Here is a 22,087-nt window from a genome sequence, read left to right as displayed (position 1 = left end):
AGGCTGGCAGAGCACTTCAGAAAGCTGCTTGTCACTTGCTATAATGGACAATGACACTATTGCCTAAAGGAAACCCTAATATTTTTCAATTCCTTTATTTTTCTTGGTATTATTTTGCCTTCGTCAGCTTTTGCCCTAGTTCACTATGTACTTACATCTGGAAACAAACTTCGGAAGTTAACTTTGCAACTGTTATATACACCTTGTCAGAAGAAGGCATTTCTTCTGAATTGTTTCTCTTTTGAATTAAAATGACAAAAGCAAAATTTCAAGTTCATTTATCACAGATGAAAACCTGTTCTAGTTCTTTTGTTTGAAGTATGGTGAACTAGAGTTTCATAAAAAAATGACCAGGAATAAGCATGCTAGAAGACAAATAGCTGTGAGTGCCAACATTGTTTTAATCTAAGAAAAGAATTGGCTAATTGGATTTTAAAAAATACAATATAAAATATTGGGAATCAAAACAAAAACACAATATGAATTATCTTTGACGCTTAGAAAATAAAGCACAATGCAGCTGTAAAAAGATGCATCCCTGAAAGGAGAACATTACAGAACCATCTCAAAGTACGGGAGTCTGCAAAGCACCAAGTCTTAAAAAAAGAGCCATACTTTTGTCAGGAGTCTCGGGAAATACATTTCAGGTGCCACCTTCTGGGACCTCTGCAGTGAACACTACTACATAAGTGGCAGTTTTGATTCCAGTGAGATTTTATAAAAGCAGCAGTGACAATATGTTTTTTGGAGTGCCAGGCTACAGTACCATACAGAACGAAGAGTGCAATTTAAGATTTTCTTTTCTCTAAAAAAAAACCGTCTAGGAAAACAAGAAATCTTTCAAATCCCGTTACTGTCACCCAGGCCTTCACCCTAAAACTCCTCTCTGCACTTAAACAACTCCAGAACCTATTTCTAGTTAATATGAACTGAGCAAAAATTAGGATTAGCCTTTCAGCAGGCACAATGGACAGCTCTCGCTGTATTTGATGCATATCAGAAATTAGAAGTTCAAAATTTTAAATGCACCTACTTGGAAGAAGGAGAAGCCTGTACCTGCTGTACACCCAGCAAGTACGTAGGCCACCTTCAGATATCAAGTTGAGCAACTATTTTGTACTTTGAGGAACAGTGTATGTTGCAATCAAAATATGGCAAGTGCTAGTGCACTCGCATGCGCTTCCAAGTGACTCAAAGGATGAACACAGAAAGAAGAAAACCAAGAAAGAAGTAATGGGAAACAGTTCTGTTCACCAAGGGATTATATATAAAAACAGATGAGGATACAGTGGGTACATACCACAGTCCACCCTGTGGTTTTACTTGCATAACCACAGAAAGGACACAAGGAAGCGGGATGGAAAATCTATCTTGACCCTAGAGGCATGGATACATGAGTTGCAAGGAAAAACAATCACAAAAGGGGATTCTTCCAGGAAAATTGCTGCTCCAGTCTCCAGCAGGAAGTTCCCCAGATAGACTAGAAGGGTTGATCTTACTCGTGGTCTTAATGAAGGGAGTTTATTAAAAGGTTAGATTTATACTGGGCATAAGGAAGAAATTCTTTACTGTGGGGGTGGTGAGGTGCTGGCACAGGCTGTCCAGACCAGCTGTGAATGCCCCATTCCTGGCAGTGTTCAAAGCCAGGTTGGATGGGTCTGGGAGCAACATGGTCTAGTGGAAGGTGTCCCTGTCCATGGCAGGGGAGTTGGAATGAGATGACCTTTAAGGTCTTTTCCAACCCAAACCATTCTGTGATTCTATGAAATGACTCATCCATTGTTTTGAAGACCAGCCAGACAGTGGGACTGGGGAATCTCCTTTGCCTGCATGTGAGTCAGAAGTGGTTGCCTTCTCAGGAAATATGAATATATCAAATAACTCTACAGTGATGACAAAGTTTCTGGGTGATTCAGAGAGTGGAAGACATGAAGCTACATTCTACAATTCAAAACAAATATTAAAAAAAAAAACAAACAACAAACTCAGATTGGCCCCTGCAGTACAGACATGCTTGTCCCAGTGGAAGTCATACAACTATTTGCTTCTAAGTGAGGTGAAAACTGTTTAATGCATCACTGAGTAAAAATCAATTTTATTCTAGCCCCAAATGTAAAATCCATTTTGCTAAGATAACTTGATTTTCATGTTACCAGAAAATTTTCTAATTTAGATTTGTAAGACTTCTGCGTTTTCTGAGAATCCAGATGTAGCGGACATGATCTGAACTTGACACACTGCATTTTGTCTTTCTTAGAGAAAGCAATATTTGATCTCACAAAGATAAGCATGTCAAAATCAAGCTTTAATTTATCATCCTTTATTTTAACAAAACCAAAACATGAAGCCAGGCCAACACACCAAAGGATGCTGGTAAAGAGAAGGAAATCACCCACTGCAAAAAAAAACCAACAACCCACACCCAGAATGATCGATTCGGGTCCTGAGCTCTGACACAACCCGCTGAAATCCAGCCATCCACTCCCACTGCATGAAACGCAACCGGACTGACTGTGCGGAGCTTGGGCACAGAGTCACACATATGGTGGTGATAAACCTGGTCCTTCAGTATCTGCTGCAATTCCTAAGGTAGCTCGTGCTATTAGTCCTCATCCTAACCTAAATGCCCACCCATTCCTCCTGCAATACAGACTGGGTATATTTTGAATGTTGTTTTCTCTCACTTGTAATACTCACAGGAAGATTTATCAGAAAGAATGTACCCCAATCTTAAATGACCAGAGTTTGTCATGGAATTTCTTAAAGCACACACAAAAGAAGGATTTTCAAACCTTCAAAGTATCCATATTACTTAATACTGCTCTACTTATGACAAATTGGAAATTCTATAATTCACAATATTAAAGAGACCTGTTATGGAAGCAAGTAAAGGGTACCATTCCAGCCAGACATAAAATCCACCACCACCCCAAGGACCAGAGACGACAGAAGGAATCATTCTGAGAGCATAAAGATGTGCTTGATTAGTAAGCGGTTGATACTAAGTATTTGAAACAGGCTTTAAAAAAATAGGTATGACAGTAGAAGATGCATAAAATTACCTATTGCAAAAATACTAATAGCTGACCTTTATCACCTGTACAATTTCACATTTACCTGGGGTTTTTTTGATTATGAGACAAAACAACATTTCTTACCAGGACTCCTGTTTCAGGTTATTGATAGAAATAATTTCCCAATTTCCCAAAAAATCTGTGAGTACTGTTATAAATTCTTAACTATAATTTTATTTAAAAGCCGGTATAGAAATCAAGAGTTTCCTGGCTCTCAATTCTGGATTCATTCAGATTGTATATAACAAAAACTATCAAATACTGAACATTGTCATATTTTATGCATGATAATTTTTATCATGTATTTTTATTATTTTTAGCCATGATAATTTTTATGCATGACAATTTTTATGCATTTTTTAAGAAAAAGTAAATAATGTTATCAGAAAATAAAGACACTTCATACACTGTTATCAAATGCCTAAAATGTCCTGGCTACATACTCAGTTAACACAACATATTCATGTAAGACTTGAAAACACTGAAAACTTCTTTATCACTTGTAATTTAGAAAAAAAAAAAAAAAAAAAAAAGCGCCAGGCTTTAGCATATTGAAGTGTTTTACTGATCAGGGTAATACAGGAATAGACTTTAATGTGGGGACTGCATTTCTTCAGTATGAGAAGAAAGATCACTCACATTTGCTGCCTGTAAAATTTTGTGATGAGATCTGTATTGCTTCAAAGCAGGTGGAAAAAAAGAATCACACACTTCTCAATTTGTGTGACAGCAAAAAGTCTTCAGGCACTCACTAAAGCAACGCAGATGCCACAGCTTCTATAAGACTGTTAGGAATCTGTTACTACTCTTACATATATTTCTGCTCTTAGAGAAAAGGTCACTGAATAAGTGGATACTATGAAACCTTCCAGTATAAAAACAATAAAATTAAATAAGGGGGGGGGGGGGGGGGGAGTTCACCATGAGTATTATAGTCTGGAGCAGTACAGTTTCTGTACTGTTTTTAAAAAATAACTTTTATTTCTATAACTTCTCATTCTAGGACATACAATAACAGTACCTTGGTAGATCAAGTATTAATTACAGCTCTAATAATAACTTTTGCATATATATATATAAAATAATAGTTTCAAATAATTTCCTTACAGAACAAGATTTTTAAAACAGTTGAAACATTAGAAAAATTCTAAAAAATGTTTGCTATTTTGATGTTTCTGATTCAAGAAGTAAAATGTGCATTTCATCTTTTACTTGGGAACACACAACCTATAAAGGAGCTGTTTTAAATTATACTTTTGAATGGTCATTAAAAAAACCCTGTTATTGTCAAATAAACCTGTTTATTGGTTTGGCTAGGCAGCCAGGGTTAACAGGGTTATGCCACATGCTCAGAAATACAATAAATATAATTATAGATGGAAGAAATGCAAATGCACACTTATCAAAGCAGGTTGAAACATGTTTTGTTATCAAGCACATTCAAATAGTCTTTAAATACAATTATTTTCTAGGTCAATAATCTAGTATATGTGACCTGGGCTATTGCTGTTACCAACATAATCTGCCACTGCTTTAATACACTGCATTCTCATCCAGTAAAACAAACAAACAAATCCATATTAAAATAACTTTGTTAGCTACAGATAAAGGCTTGAATACTATCAACCACTTTGGAGAGGATGTATTGGTGCTGTGTTTGGGTATGATTAACTCTGTCCACTAGTGTGGAAAAAAAAAAGCCCAATAAATTAGTTATTGCTAAATTTTCATATCAGAAATATTCTTCTGCTTGTTTCGACTAGTGATCCTGTAGAGACAACATCTAATTTAAGAACTACTGAAAGTTTTAATGGTGTCTATACTGGAAACTTTTCATTCTAACTTTCTTAGTCCAGTTTTCTGTAAAGGACACAAGTATTTTTCCTACATTTATTTACCACACATTGCAACTACCAGTCCAGTGACAAACCACCTGCCAGTTTCTTCTTTGGGTCGTTTATGCGGACCGACCATTTGCTAGCTCTGATGTCAGCGAGGACACAATGCTCACAGCAGTCACGAGTTGGGAGTGTCACTGTGATATTATGCATGATTGTTTGGTCCTGTGATATGAAAATAAATGGACTTCTAATACCTATAAATACCCTGTGCCTCTGGGCATAACACGGGGGGGGGGGGAGGGGGGGAAACAACAAACCCACACAAAGAATGTCATGGTCAGTGTCTTGGAAAGAGCCAGTTACCCAAGCAATAGACCTGGGCCAGTCTTCCCAGCATAGTTATTCAACATGGGAACACAGTGCAATTAAGTAACTTTTTACATGAATTCATGTAATTCTGGGGCTTCTCTCCCTTCTGCTTTTCCTTTCAGGTTCTGCTTTGCAAATGTGAATATATGCATGTTATTGTTTCTGTTTCTGTTTTTTTCTTATAAACGCAATCTGAGAGCTCCGGCTCCAAGACATCTTACCTATGTCTACAGACACATTAATACCAATTCAGTTGTCGAAGAGTACCATACAAATTTACATCAAGATTTTTAAATATATGTTGCTAAACACTATTTCTCATCATAACCATCAAACCTCAGCCTGAACCACATGTGCCTCTGGAGGGTGCCCTGTCGTTAAGTTTTGTACCTTGCTTGGATTACTGCAATGCACTACTCACAACATTTCCTGATGGCTTTACATATTTCTGCAACTCGGTTCCTGAGGTTGATTATTAACGTTCTGCTGCAGATAGCTGCAAGCCCCTAGTGCCAGCTGAAAGCCTTGGTTATACAGCTATTTTGGGACTGAGTCAAAGGCAGCGGTAGCATAGCTGGCAGCTACTCTACAGCCTTTCTCTCTGTCCGGGGGGTTCCGTGGGCCTTGGCTTGCGGTATAGATTACTGCTCAGGCAGAGGGATCACTTCTTTTCGCAGGATCACAGTGAGTTTGCATTTACCCAGAACAAACTATATCAGATAGACCATCACACCAGAAGGGCTAATGCAATATATCTGTAGATACGGCTTCACCATCAAAAAGACTATGGGTCACCTTTTCTAAGCCTGCACAGAGCAGGAACAAATTGCTTGTAGGTTATCTCTGCTATTTGTCACAGGGTCCCTCTGTTTTGGACAGACTTTGCTTTCTTCTGTAGGAGTTTGTCATCTTAAGGTTGGCATAAGCATCATCATTTTTTAAATCTTGCTACCTTCCCAGGGAAAACCAAAGAAAAACAACAAGAACACACCACAAAAAATACCACAGAAACAAACAAACAAAAAAGCCCCAAACACTACTAACTGACTTTTAAGCAACCAGCATTCTATTGCTCGGTTTATGGTGAATGAGGAGAAATGGGATGCTTTGTATCAGCTACTAAACCAACTCTTCATTAGCCAATGTATTGGGTACAAAGGACTTCAGGGTCTGCTCATTTCTGCCCCCTGTTTTGGTGACAGCAGTTAACAAAAGCTGCTCTGTTCATGGCACTTAAGAGTCTGATTCTTCAGGTACAGTCCCTCAGAGCACAGTGATTAAAGTGAACAGAAAAGCTGTACTGTGAACTTGTGAAATAAATGCATGGCAGTTCTGGAAATACAGAAAGTCTCATGAACACCCTTGACTGTCACTGTTCGCATTTTGCATACCATTCATGGTTATTGGGGAATATCTTCACAGCGAGATTTCAAAGCACCGTAACTAATCCCCGTATATTCAAGTTTGTGACATTTTATAAGACAGCTGAACTTTTAAGAAGTCCTACAGTGGAGTTTTCTTCAGCTCCTGGAACAGCTGTCCACTTGCAGCTGAAGCCACTTCCTGCATTTGTGCCACAACCAAATTCCATGCATCACTGACCGACTTTCCCAATTAATCCCTAATGCATGGCAGCATTAGTAGTGATTTGGGGTGCCTGATTAAAAATCAAAAGCTGTTGAACAGAACCATCATTTTTAATAATTCTTTCAAAGAGTTTACACAAATTCACATACATACATTACTAGTTGAAGTCGGTATAGCTGGCTTCTCGTCATCACTGTACTATATAGTACATAACTAGCTAATCTTTACGAAGTATGTGTGAAGCTTGTACCACTGAATATGAAATATATGAAAGATGCCAGCAGCAGCCTGTAGTTACAGGGCAACGGCCTGGATCCCCCACTGGTGTAAATTAGAAGCCACAGTTTAAAAGCTTCCTTGCAGGCATTTCTTAAGATTAAGAAGCTAGTTAAGATATTGGTTTGATGGAAAAGAATCAGCATGATTTCAGTCAGAAGACAGAAGAAGCAATTTACCTGAAGAAGGTGACAAAGAACTGCACCAGATCCATGATAGTATTGTGCTGTGAGAAGGCAATCTGCAAATAAAATAGAAGTAAATTACAACAATTTCAGAATCAACAGCTCTTTTTAGCCTAGGGCTTTATGGCTCCATGGATGATTAGTTCCAAGTGTAATTTCAGTCTAGTATGCACACACCTGCATTTACCATAAAGTAAGATGAGCAACTAACTCCTATGTCTTTGCCTGTGTGAAAATACAAACAATGGAATATAGTCTTTCCATTGAAGTAAAGTTAATAGAAATAGCCATGTAAAACTCGTTTGATAAAAACAATTAAAACAACATGCAAAAATATTAACAAATCATATTGATGTAAGTTGCTGGCTTTGTAGTCAACTGTTTTAACTATCACCGTTTTCCATTTTTATAAAACACTGAAGTTTTAGAAATGACAAAAGATGTCTTGTGCTTCAAATACATTTAAAATATTTTAATTGCATAATATTAAAATTCACACATATGCTAATTTAAAAACCAGATAAATCTTGTGCATAATAAAACAAACTGTTTCAAAACAAATTATTTTAAAGACAAAGTAACAAATATTTTAGGCTGCATTTTTACAGCCTTTCCAGAGTATGCATTAATTCAACTCCTTTACTGTAATTGTCCACAAAGATTTAATAGTTATCTCTAAGACAGCATATACACACAGACACACATTCATGCTTGCATGCAATAGAGACTATAATTATTAGTATAATTACTTTTTGCTAATGTTAAGAACAGTACTTAATATTTAAGTTATATCTACAAATATCCTTAAGTCTCTGTGTCTTGTTCAGTTATTCATAGGGTATAATTACCAAACTGAAGAAATACAGAATTTTCTACTATGAATTGCACAAAGTGTTTATCTAACCGTATTCCCATCCTGTTCAAATAATTGTTGTTTTTAGAGATCTTTGTGCATTTAAGGTCTGATCTTGACTAGCAATTACACCTAATGACTCTGATTCTCTTTCACAGCTCACTTGTGACCTTTTGAAATGATAATGCATGATAATCAAGGAATTTTTTAAAAATTATTTTATTTTATTTTATTTTAGGGCAAAGCTGTAGTGTAAACTTCAGTATTATAATGGTGTTACTGTGCCTTGTGCCAGCTAAACAGAGCTAACCATAGGTCAGATTACTTAAAAGTCTAAGGAACAGCATGTTAAGTACATTATTCCAGGAATAAGCACAGGGGGCACCATCATGCAAACACATCTCTAAAATGTAATTTCTCCTTTCTCTTCACTAATAATATAGAATTGCAAGCAATGCAATGGTATTCAGGAGCTCTGAAATTCAGTACAGAAAGCTTGGTAAATGAATCACAATATAATTTAGTGTACTAAACTCCTTGAGTGCTATCATCTGCCTCCTCTCTAGAGAGGAAATATAAATGTGCCTAGCTTAAGTAGATTGTTGTGTTTGCATCAGGGCAAAACCTATCTGGCCTGGGAGCCTGTGGAAAAACAAGAAGCTGAAGGTCATGTGGGAATGAAGCAGGAGAGAGAAGGAACTCTCTGACTCACTAGTTAAGTTTAATCTACAATTGTTTTCTGATTTGTGCAACATAAACAGAATTTTTAATTTCTCAGAAACTTTGACTATGGTCATGATGGATACTGTATCAAATGAAGGGAGATTAGGGACTAAAAATATTAAAAAGTTGGAGAGAAATTGCAGAGTGACAAAATTTTCAAAATATCTGTTAATGAGAATGTAACCTTTATTTTACATAGAAAAGATAAAATCTGACAAAAGATCTGCAGATTTCTTTGGCCCAATATAAAGTGCATCCCAAGCATAATGAATTTATGTTTAGGAATACCTTGTATGAATAAAAAAACTTTGTATGGTCCATTCTAATTTTAAATACAGGTTGGATTGCCTTCAAATAATACTTAGCATTCAAATTAATTTCTGGCTTTTCCAGAATGTTTTTTTATTAACTGCTGGCTTTTCCAGAACGATTTTACAAATATCGTACTTCAGGAGTAAAATAACTCAAAGAGAACAAAAAATTCCAGCTTCAACAGCATTCACCTCTTGTGACCTGTTAAAAAGCTATTTATTTATATTATAAAATATATAAAATAATAAAATATTTATATTTTGCATTACTTAAATTATTTTCATTCAAGGTGCCAGCATTCATTAACAGCATCTGTTAGTCTAGAAACAGCTACAGTCAAGGGAAAGTCCTGCAATTAAAAACTGCAATCTGATCGCAATCGTATCAGGAAAATTTTACCTCAAATTTCTCTAGTAAGCTGTAGTGCCTTTATTTCTCTTCTTCAACATAAAACAAATAGGAAGTAAGCAGATTTACAACAATTTAATGATTTTATATGTCTATTCATAATTAAATGTTTTGCGTATACCTAACCTTAAGATGGGTCAGATCGTTTTTGCACAAAACCAGACACAAGAGTAATGATTCTACATTTTCCACCTTCTATTAATCAAATCATCTACTTCAGACAATTGTGATGTTCTTTTGCTGGTGTTCATGTTTGCAAACCTGTGGAAGAACTTTTGTCTGCAAAACTTTCTAGTTTGGTTGTATGGGATTCTTTAAAATACTTGTACTTCAGAGCAAAACCACAATAAAATATAAAGTTCCATTCCAGAAATAATTTCAGACTTTAATCAAACATTGTCTTCTAATCATTACATTAGAGTTCATGTTTAAAAGATGAACTACAGTATTTTCTGAAGAACAGCACCATGCATCTTAGACTAATTTCAAGACAAAATATTAACAAAAAGAATACATATTTTTATTACAAGTAGATCATGAAAGAAGCAAATACATGTGAATCTAAGCCTGACACAAAGAACCATAATACAATTAAAAATATTTATTTCCATGGTATTTTCATCTAGATATGAATGTTATTGTCCTTTTACTTGTGCTTACATAGAGAGGGAAAAATCTTTCAGTTCCAGGTTTTCACATTAGACTTAAAGATACTGGAGATTAATATCTATTGTTAATTTTTATTATCCCTAATTAGCCCTCAGTTTCACCAAAATATCTAATAAGCCGATGGATCCCAGAAGTATTATCTCTCTCTTCTCTCATAAATGAAGATCAAGATCATCTCTATCATTTGGTATGGAATAGAATCACTGAGTGCCATGTGGAAAAATAATTTTCTATGGAAAAGGATAGCTTCTATGAGTGAACATAGAATTTCCAGCATAAAACATTTCCCTTGAAGAAAGACGAACAATAACACCTCTGCTTTACAAAGCTTAACACTGAAAACTGGAAGTAAGGTTACTTATAGTACTATAAAACATTGCTTCAAACACAATTTCTTGTGCAGATGCTAATTCACCAGCATTAGATTTCTAAAAGAGAAATTAGGATTCTCAATGTGGCGGCTAGAGATATGGTTATGGATGCACATATATTTCAGTACCTGTCCTCAATCTATGTTACTCTTCAGAGGCAAGCTTATAGACAGCTGTCTGTCATAAATGTTATCAAACAGTTTTCTTACCTTCACAGAAACAACTAGAAAACTTCTCATCAGCTACAACAGTTGAAGTTCTTTTCCCTGTTTGGTTAGGGTTAAAGGTTTTCCGTGACTTTATGATCCAATACTGTTACAAACATAATCACAGGTCTTCCAGAAATCTATAAAATTAATGTTTATTTTTCTCTACATATTCTGCTATTGACAGCAAAGAAAAATGGATTAAATTTAAAAATTAAGGTAAATCAGAAGTTATCATTTTCACAATGAAGACATCCGAAACTCTACCCCAAACAAAAAAGAACCATGTTCTGAGGGCTTCAAGATATACCACAAAAATCTTTAGTCTGGTTTCATAACAGTACTCAATTTTATATTCTTTAGAAATTGGTTGCAGTATTGGAATATCCCTTGAATACAAACAATGCCATTTGATTTGTAGGTGACTTAAAGTTTTGACATTTGTTGCTAAAACATTACTAGCAGGTGATTATTAAATTATCAAGTTATAATGTATTTTCTGAAACAAAAACATTACAGGACTTAGAAATTCCTAGCTTTGTACTCCAGTAGGACAAAGTCTAATCTCAGCAACTGGTTCACAGGAAAACCTAGAAGCTGCTTGAGTTTCCCCTTAGCTTTGTGCATTTAAAAAAAAAATGTAAAAAAAAAAAGTTGTTGTGAAACACCTCCATCAAGAATGAAAGCTGTCCTATGATTAGAGGATTTCTACCTTGAGCAATGTGACAAAGGACAAATTTTTGTGGGGTAGTTTGGATTGCTCTTATGGTGGTGAAAGTCCAGCTATGAGGATCTACGGTAACAAGTAACAAGAAAGAGCTGTGTGCAGTAATATTTTTTTCCACAAGATAGAAATAGGTTAAGCTCTTTTTGATGCTCAGAACAGAGGACCCCAAACCAAAATAGAATTTGGGAAGATTGGTCATTTGTTGGATATTAGATCATATATACCTTTCTTGTGTGGAGTAGAAATGCTAGGCAAGGGAGGAAGAAGAGTTGATAAGGTAGGCAGGTTGTAACAAAAAAAGGGATGGATAGTTTATAACCTATGAAACAAAGAGATAAGTATGTGCAAGGAAACTATAATGTGACATAAAACTCATGCTTCGGCTAAAGCCAAAGCTTTGTGCATCCTGAAGCCAAGGTTCATCTTGTGAAGGAGTTGTGAGGAGCAGCAATGAATCCAAACTACTCTCTAAATTAGAGAAACATTAAACACTTTCACACAGAGGCTAAAAATGCCACATATTTATTCTATATATTGGCTTTCCTAAAACTTGGAAATGAAATTTTAAAGTAAATGTATCTGAATTTTGCCACGTGAAACATGGCAAATCTAAAATAGATGTGGGACTCTCATAACACGGAATGAATTACCCTATGGAGCTGCCGTTTCTCTCTGCTAACAACATAGGGAGTGTATGATTAGTTTAGACTATAGACCTAATGTCAAACTTAGAATATAAATAATGTTAGGTGAGATAAATTTCTCCCATAGTTTCTAAGAACTGATTGGGTATTTCTGCAAAATAATGTAATGCTAACCCAGGAAAAAGAAATATTTCTTCTTGCTAGGACGAAATGATCAGAGAAGCAATACATAACTAAGTGCCTGCTCACAGAAACCCATTGCTTTTTACTGTGTTGATGCCAGTAAATAATTTAATCTAATGTTGACAAACAGTCCTCCCAGATGATGAGAATGAGTGACAGCAAAACTTTCATACAGGTAACAACAAAAAAATGAAAGATAAAGAAAATCAAACTCAGAATCATTGCCTTCACCATCAAGATTTGATAAACAGCTTTCATAAATTATCTCCGCATGCTGAAGTCCTGTCTCTTATGATGGCATACACTAGATTATCCAAATCCCCACCCCTTTCTTTCTCAAACAATGTAAAAATTACAGGATATTATTTCCACTACTCAGTCATGAAAGGCTGAAAGACAATCTAGGTTTGTATTCCAGTGAGATGAATGACATTCCTAAAGAAGGTTTTTACAGCTTAATTTTTTCCTGCCTTGCACTTTGCCTATTGAATTAAATAGGCATACACTGCTATTTCACTGCCTTATTTAATTTTGTGTTCATGTACACATGCAGACAAATGCATGCCACACAGAAACCCTCAGTTCAGAACTTCCAGGAAGTGAAGCAGAAAATCTGGGGGAGGGGAACAGTTATCTAAGTTACAGTTTAATTCAGTATGCAAAATATCTTCGTTATGATAAATTCAGACATTGTTAAGAAATTGAAATAATGAGTGTTAAAGTCAATGAGAGAATGAAAGAAAATGAAAAGGCATAGACAAGGGAGAAACAACGCATTTCAAAATCAAATAAAAAGATGAAAAGTAATCGATGCAAAGACATATAATACTGGAAAATTATTTTAGCCATAAATCTTTGCAGGATTGAGTTCTTCTACAGACTGTGTGTGAAACACCAGATTTCTAGATAAAACCTTCTGAAATTCTGGTTTTTAAAAGCTCAGCTAGATTAAATGGACAGGCAGGAAAATTAAGTATAGAAGTGAAGGGAATGGATTGAGGGAATTTGTCAGGCATAGCTTAATGACTAAATTCTACTACAAAGAGAAACATTGCAGAATGATAGGGTTTTGCTCATCAAACTACATTAAGGAAAAGCCATTTCTATCACTTGCTAGAATCAGATTTCTCTGTCTCTCCATCTTTCTTGTTATGACTTCTTATGACATCTTATTACGACTTGACAAATTAGAGTCTCCCACCAGGAGAGCTGCACCTGTTATGGAGTGTGCTTTCATATGTTATGTTAGCATCACAGAGTCATAGAAATGTGGACTGGAAGAAACACTGCAAGCTCATATGGTTCAACTTCCCACTCTAAGCCAGGCTACTGTCAACCCCAGATAAGGTCAAGTGTCTTTTTCCAGATAAGTTTTGAAAACCTCTAAGAATACATATTCCACAGCCACTCCAGGAAACTTGTTTCAATGCAGCACTGTAAACATAATGCATTTTTTTCTCATGTTCAATGTGAATCTCCCAATGTGCATCTTGTGACCACTTCCCCTTGTTTTATCATCTGCTACTACAGAGAAGGATTTAGTTTCATCATCTCTGTGACTCCTCCACAAATAATTGTATCCTGCTATTGGAGGCTCTTTACCAGACCCAACAAGTGCAAGCTCCACAGCTTCAGCCTACTTTGTGTGCTTCAGGCCCCTAAAAATCTTTGTGGCACTTCTGGACCCCCTCAGCTTCTCAATACCCTTTCTGAAATGGGACACCAAAAATTGGAGTCTCATTCCACATGCAGCCTCACCAGAGCTGACTAAAAGGAGATAATTTTCTCTTAATGAGGCCCTACAGTTGGATATTGCCTGAACTGGAATGAGAATATACTCTTGGCTAATATTCAAAATTTTCTCTTAATGAGGCCCTACAGTTGGATATTGCCTGAACTGGAATGAGAATATACTCTTGGCTAATATTCAAGGTGATATTAGATAATTCCACCCTGGTTAGGGCTTTGCACTTCTTACAAGGCTGCATGAGGTTTCTGTTAACTCAGTCCTCAAATTCCCAAAAGTCACCCTCAATGAAAGAATGAAAGCTCTACTGTTTGACATGTCAAACCCTCTCCCTCTCAACATCAAGCCATTTTTGGTCTTCTGATGAAAAAAACAACCCGCTCATTTAATGTTTACATTTTTCAAAATAAAATGCATTCTTCGTCCTTTTCAGATGTCTTGAAATGTGTTTTGTTTTTTATTTATTTGTAGAAGCTGGTACCAATAACAGTCACACTATGGATAAAACAATGACAACTGCATGCTCATCTTCAAGGCTCTTAAAAAAATTCCACGTTCCTCTGGACCTACAGTGCTATCCTTACAATCCATGTTCAAGTAAGCATGTGTTCAAATCGCTTTCTGATTTACTTCTATTCATAAAGCAATCTCCATTCTGACAAGGTAATTTAGATTTTTTTCCTGTCAAACCAAAATTAGCTCAAGCACTGCCTGCTGATATTACATCTAAAGAGTGTGAGAAACTACCTGGGTGCTGTGCAGTAATACCTTCATTCTCATCTAATGTGGCATGATTGATGGGCTTGCAAAACATCAGGAATCCTTGCCCATAATAGAAAATCCTATTCAAACAACTGGCAGACTAATACAACTCTAGGATACCATACTAAGTCAAAACGGCAAATTCTATTTATTAGAAAAATAAACGTAGAATATCTCCAACTTTATACATTGTTTATGATTCTATGCAAACCAGCTGCCATCACAGATTAATTTTACTCCTCAAAGTGCTGTATATTTCTGACGAAAAATGGTTCTATAAAAAATATTGCATTAAAAAAGATAGTAACATGACTCTCTTTTAACTCATCAAAACCCAAGTGCTATCTCTTCTTGAAAGAGAGTCTAAAAGATACCTCCTAAAATGCAAAAGACCCATACGATGTTTTCATCAATGTCAAAATGGAATTAGCATTGCAAGTTTAAATCTGCTGGTGCTGGCACATTATTGTCATACTGCTCTGTCAAACTGTGGCTAAGTTGATGAAACAATTTGGCTTTTTTCCAGGGTTCTTATATCTAGGAAAATGTCCAGCCTCTACCACTAAACATCTAAATTTTAAGTCACATTACTGTAATTATTGAGGTCACAAGATGGCTATTTGGAATATATATTTTCTAGAATACACATAGATTATTAAAAGAAAAAATTCCTGGACAATGAAGTCAGAATCACAGAGTCAATGCTACTGTGTCAGGGTATGTTTAACTTTAGAAAGTTGTCTGATGGATCTGAGAACATCTCACTGAGATGAAAGGATCACTTCACAGTGGTTAACATAAAGTGCAGAGTGTGGATCAGAACTGTTTCCCACACGAAGAGTTTAAAAAATAAAAAATCCCCCAAATTCATGAAATACAAAGTTCCAGTACACACCAGTCAGCACTGCAAGATCTCAGCTCTCTCTAGCGAACCTCAGGCAGAGCACTGCAGGCACAGCTAGAAAAGCTGTACCTTCTTCAGCTGGGCTAAACTTGCTGGTCGGGCAGCTAAAGCAAATACCTGTCATGCCCAGCTTGCACTAAGCCAGTTCACCTACACTTGGCATCCCAATGGGACACCACCTCTTCACCGACCCTTGACTCAGGGTACCTTTTTGCAGCATCACGTGCACTTACCACTGTCCTGCCATACAGCACATGCAACCCCAAATTCTACAAAAATAGGCTGTTGTGTTTCTTAGTTTGCACAGTCCACTAAATTTAGCATTGAAGCAAATAGTCTATATTTTTTGAATGCTGACAGACTGGGCAAAAACAACCTGTGCATGCAAATGAAAGGGGAAACATAATTCTGTAGAACACAACACGCCTGCTAAAGCGACACACTTAGGTAGTCATTCCCATGCCTACTGCCACGCACCTCTGCTGGAAATATGATGACATTAAAGCCCCAATTAGGTTCTTATAGCCTACAGGAGAAAATTAACAGTCTGGGAATAAGGCTGCAGGTATCTTAACTCTGTTAAGTCTTTACATCCAGCTTTTCTGATCTAAGCAGGATATTGGATATTGTGGAAGGATAGACAAGTGTGAAAATGTTACACTTATTTAAAGTTGTAGGCAGTTAATAAACCTGGTTTAGGTCTATTAAAAAGCTTACTGTGCAAATGACTGTAATTTACAAAGGTATCCAGACCACTTAGCATAATTGACCTTTTATTATCTATCAATATGTAATTTGTTTACTGTTCTGGACTATTAAACAAAAATAAAATTCAAAAGTAATCAGATCAAATTAGAAAACAAGAAGAGCTTGTCAGGGGCAGGGAGCTCCCTTAAGACTGGTCACAGAGCAATTGATTCTGGCTTTTCATCTTTAATGACTAGATTTTGGTTTTACTGTGAAGTAAGTAGGCTGGAGTTAAAAGTAATGTGACACTGCACAGAAGTATAAACAGTGGCACTGTACCACACCAAATGTATTTGAAGAGTTTATGAAGTTCAAGTTAAAACATCTGAAGGAATTCAAAGTAAATGTGTTGAACTATTTTCTGTTTTTAAGGAGGCTTATAGCAGTCTTGCTTCTAAAAAATGTCACATTTAAATCTAAAACCAAAATATGAACTTATTTTCTGAAAATTCAATTAGTTGTTTGTGCCAGTGCCAGCTCACCAAAAAATGAACCCTGCTTTTTTATATTTTAAAAAAAGAAATCAGGTACTTATGCAAGGAGATACATCTACATCATTACAGTTAAACCTGGCAAGCACAAGCCTAACACCCTGGAAAACACGATATTGCTCAAATTACCAGTGTTTAGATTCGAATCCTTCAGGCACCTAATACAAACTTGTAATTGCTGATTACAGAAACTAGAGAATATACATTTTTGGCAGGCATTTCATATGAACTAAGGAATAAATTATTTCAGAACTGACTAATTATTTTTTCCTCCATTTTTAAAGTAACTGTTTTCTCTAAACATAATTAGAAATGGGATTACTCAAAACATACCAAGTAAATATTAGACTTGCAGTATCTGGGAATTGAAATATTGACTAAAGAAAACTTGTTTATTTCTTTAAAAGACTGATTTTTTAAAAACACAACTGTTTTTATATACAGCATTCAATGAGGATTTCTTAGTACACAGAAAATGCATCCCCAAAGAAAGGCAGAATTCTTGTATTCTGAAGTTTATAAACATGAAAAATGTCCTATTTTCTTTCCTGGATGGGAGATATTTTTCACCATTCCTAAAAAAAATTAAAAATCTACAATGAACTGTTTGAATGACTGCAGAACGTAATATGACAGCTATGGCATTTGAAGTTCATGCCTATGTGTACATGTGGAAATACATAAAACAGACATGGAAAATGTGCTGCTAAAAAGGAAAAGGTTTTTTTTCCAAAATCTGCTAGGTCTTTATCTTCTTAAATATACAGTAGAGCTGGTTTTGCCAGACATTCTACTAGTTAACCCACTGGTTGGTCTACAGTGTAATAAAAATGATAATAAATTTTTTATAGGGCTACAAAATCTGAATTTTTAAAATTTATGCAATGTTTTCTTCATTTTAGAAATCAAATACTTGGTTAGAAAAGGGAAAACATGCACTGAATTTTGCATAAAGATCATGCCATTCAAAATAATGTATGTAAAATTCATTGGTGAGATGCCAAGAAAAGGGCAAAGCATTTTCTTAAACATGAAGAGAGTAATTTCCCAAAGTTTATTGTTATAAATGTAGAGCATGCTATAAAGCTGTTGGAACTGTGGAATAAAAATTTCATATTTGCAATAGCACTTTTCTTGATTACAGTGGATTAGCATATTTATGAGGTTACTCAGCCTCAGGTTTAAACCCACAAATCAAAGGTTTATATCAGCATGGGTAATGGATTACACAGAAGTCTATGGCCTATGATATCCCAAAGGTATCTGTCTTTCAGAAGATTTATGTATATAATACCACTTTGTAGAAACTGCATTCTCTGATCTTTTGCGTGGTGCTTGGTGATTCCCCTCTCTAATGTGTAAAACAACCAAAAAGCAGCGTTCCCATTCAGCAGAGAAATTAATTGATGTATCTTGTTCTCCTCCTCACCTGTTATTGATAAGGCCATGAAAGAGACTTTAACTCCTTGATGTAAATAGCACTACTACAGTGGAAGTAAAGACATTGTGAGCACATTTAATGCAATTAAACTTCTGAAAAGAGGAAAATCTGTATTCCAGCAGCTGTTCACAGAACAAATACTTGAATTTTGTTCATCCTATAAACAGCATTATCATAGAATAAACCTCAAATTTAAAAAAATTAGTCTTACTTTCTTCCTCAGAGGTGAACACTGATTATATTACTATTAATGTTAAATACCTATTGACTTCCTTTTGGCTTCAGAAAGCCCAGGATTTCAGAGCAGAATGCTAAGACAAGGAACTGAAATGCTCAGTCCTGCCTCTCATGAAAGACTAACTAGCCAGAAGTCAGGAAGGTAGCTCATGCAGAATGGCTTTTTCAAGACTACGCGTACCCAAGTGAAACTTCTTTATCATCACTGTGAAATGATGACAAATGAAGACACATAAACGTCTTTAAACCGTACAGAGAAAATCTTCATCAGCTTTATTATTATTTAATTTTTTTACTGAAGATCTACACCTAATAGTAAGAGAAACTGAAGCATGCAAAGAAGAGTATGGGAATCAGTTACCTATGTAATAATACCTTGACTCTCATGCACACAAATGTAAGAACCTATATAATATAGAATATCAAACATAAAAAAGGTATGAGGAAAAAAATGAAATGGATTAATCTTTCTGTATTGTATGTATGTTCCACTGAAGGAAAAGTGTGGGTTTTTGCATGTAAGGGATGATGTCCACTTGTCTCTACAAGGGATAAGACTATTCTCATAGATCTGCTGCTGAAAAAAACAGACCACACTAATGTGAAAATATAAATTGCACACTAAGAAGGAAAATATATAATGTAAGGAAGCAAATTGGTTTAATGTTCTTCCTTGAAGAGGTGATCAAAATCCAGAAAGTGACAACTGAGACTTTTACAAGATAAAATGAAAAATAAATTATGAGGATTAACAGAACACATTGTGTTCCAATTTTGTTATGTTAATTTTACTCTCTTTCATTTAATTTTTATCCCTCATTTGAAACTCCTATTATATTGTAAGCTGTTATACATTTGAAAAAAAAAAAAAAAAAAAAAAAAGGGGGGACAACTGTCAGTTCTAGATTTCACTCAACCTCGAAATACATTCTGCAGAGATATAAGATTGGTATAGCATATATAATATATCATAGCATTGAATGATACATTGTCTGGTCCAGGAAAGTATTTGTAAAAGATGCAGAGAAATGTGTAATGCTAGTAAGCGGGAACCTTTAATGCCATATCGTTTAATAACTTGCAGTAATTACATGGGGGAAATCGGATGGGTAACTGGGTTTCAGCCAGATATGGAATGGTGTAAACCAAAGAGTAGAGCAGGACCTGCTCAAATTACACTGTTTTCCAAGAAACTAGGCTAGCCATTTTGGCAACGGTCACTTCTATGAAACAACCTTTGTAACAAAAGCTTTGTAACTGAAATATAGAAATGACAGTATAATATATAAGATGTATAACTACAACTGTGATCTTGAAGTCTACCTGCAACGTTCAGGATGGGTTGTTCCCACTTCATGGACAAACAGCAAGGCACTTCATTCACATTCACTTTAATTCATAAAGGCCTTAGTTGTTGAGAAGAAAAAAAAATATTCAAAGCTTTCAGCACTGAGAGTACTTTTTATACTCACCTTTTAAAAGCCGTATTTCCAAGTACATTTTCCAGAAGTTCTAATTGTTTAGTTAGGCATGTGCAAACAAACAGTAACCATGCAGATTTTCAGCAGTTTTAACAAAATCAAAATTGAAAGAAAATACAACACACTGCTTCTGGTAGAGCACTTTACATTTTCAGAGAGCAAAGTAAAATAGTTTTCAGGAACCCTAAATAATTATAATGCTGGCCTGAACTCTGTCGATATATAGGTAGTGCCTTTTCCTTTCTCATGTTGAATACTTCACACCAACTTAAGGCAGGAATATTAAGATCTGCTTTTGGGGGTACTTTTTCCACTATCTAGATTTTTTCATGTGAGTAAGAGCAGAGAGGGTGTCTGCAGAGCAGAATTTGATCCCAAATTAATAAATAACATCTCCCAACAAAACAAGTATATGAGTCAGGGCAAAAATCCTGCATTAAAAAAAACCAACACAAAAAACATTGAGAGAATGAATTCTTTTTCTGTTACACAGATGTGTACTTTTGAATTCTGAAACATGTCATTTGCTGTACCAAATCAATACAGCAGGGGAACTAGGCAATGAGTAAGAAACCTATCTGGAAGAGTAAGCCAAGTGATGATGGGTGTCTTCCAACCTTCCTCTATGCCTCAGTAAAAAAAATTATTCTTTAACGAGGAACATATTTCCAAAGTGTAATAAGGTAATTTCTAGGAAATCCTTTAACCAAACTTTGTTTCCTATGAATCAAAGCTACAGAATGTAGCTCTGCCTGTCCTGCATGAACAGCTTTGGACTCAAAGACTGATTTTAAACACAGTGCATAGAAGATTAAGGGTTTTAAAAATTCAGTGCCTACAAGATTCATAACAACAGTGCATGAGAGATAGCCTGAAATATACCAGCTGAAGGAAAAACACCTACACAAGTGCACATGTTATCAGACATCACAGAAACAAATGGAAGAAAATATTTATAAAGGCAACAATTATTCACGTTACTTGTAAACAAAATGTCAGGACAAAGTATCAGGCTTTCTGCAGAATCCTAGGAAATTTGAGGTTACTGTTTTCTCCCATAGCTAGAAGTTTTGTAAAGGTTGTTATTGGCTGAGTTTGCCCTAAAAAACATAAACCACTTTTGAACAGCCTTTATAAGGAAAAAATACTTTTTGAAAATGTGAAAATGGAAGAAGTTTTTGCTTTAAAAAAAAAAAAAAAAAAAGTGAAAATTTGGTTTACCCCAAAATGTTTTCCTGGAAAGTTTTAAAAAGAAAAAGAAAAATCCCATATTTTCCCCACGAAATCATCATATTTGAAAAAGTCCAATTATTGCACTCTATCAGCCTAAGCAGGCTTTTGTGAAAGTGGTACTGAGCAGAGCATAGAGGAACAAATATTAATAATGCTACCCCCAAACAGATAAATACCTTAAAAAACAATCTAGACTATCTGGTTTCAAGGGCAGGAAGGTGTTGAAAAATAAAGTTAAGAAATTAAAATCATACTGTTTACTCCCCAAAGGGTGAATGTTCTCTTGTACAGATTTTAATGGTATCTTTCTTGCCAACAGCCATATGTAACAGATATCCTCAGAGTATACTAGGAAAGAATTTCAGTATGCTTTCTGGGACAAGAACACTGCAGAAAGATATCTTCAACTAAATGCATTGACAAGATTCAAAAAGAAGGGTTGGTTTTCTCCTGCAAAATTCCCAAGATCATTCCATTGTACCCTGCATCCTTTTGCCTAAATCAGAATGGTTTTCATTGAGATAAGAACATACTTATAAAAAAGAGAAGATTTTGTATATTGATTATTTCTGAGAACTAATGCTTAATTGTTTTGTAGCTGCATATGATTTTGTTT

The 22,087-nt window shown here is 35.4% G+C and overlaps 1 protein-coding gene across 2 annotated transcripts in view; it reads right to left on the bottom strand.

Annotated features, from left to right (window-relative positions):
• The window catches only part of ATRNL1 (attractin like 1), a 524,489-nt gene that overhangs the window by 245,965 nt on the left and 256,437 nt on the right, over window positions 1–22,087 (bottom strand). For both annotated transcript variants that reach the window (XM_055791879.1, XM_055791872.1), the window contains exon 25: window positions 7,327–7,388. In XM_055791879.1, coding sequence (XP_055647854.1) covers window positions 7,327–7,388 — 62 coding nt within the window. The remainder of the gene's footprint in view (window positions 1–7,326; window positions 7,389–22,087) is intronic.

This window comes from Falco peregrinus, chromosome 1 (assembly GCF_023634155.1).
Source record: "Falco peregrinus isolate bFalPer1 chromosome 1, bFalPer1.pri, whole genome shotgun sequence".
Lineage (NCBI taxonomy): Eukaryota > Metazoa > Chordata > Aves > Falconiformes > Falconidae > Falco > Falco peregrinus.
This window is presented reverse-complemented; position numbering and strand designations above follow the sequence as displayed.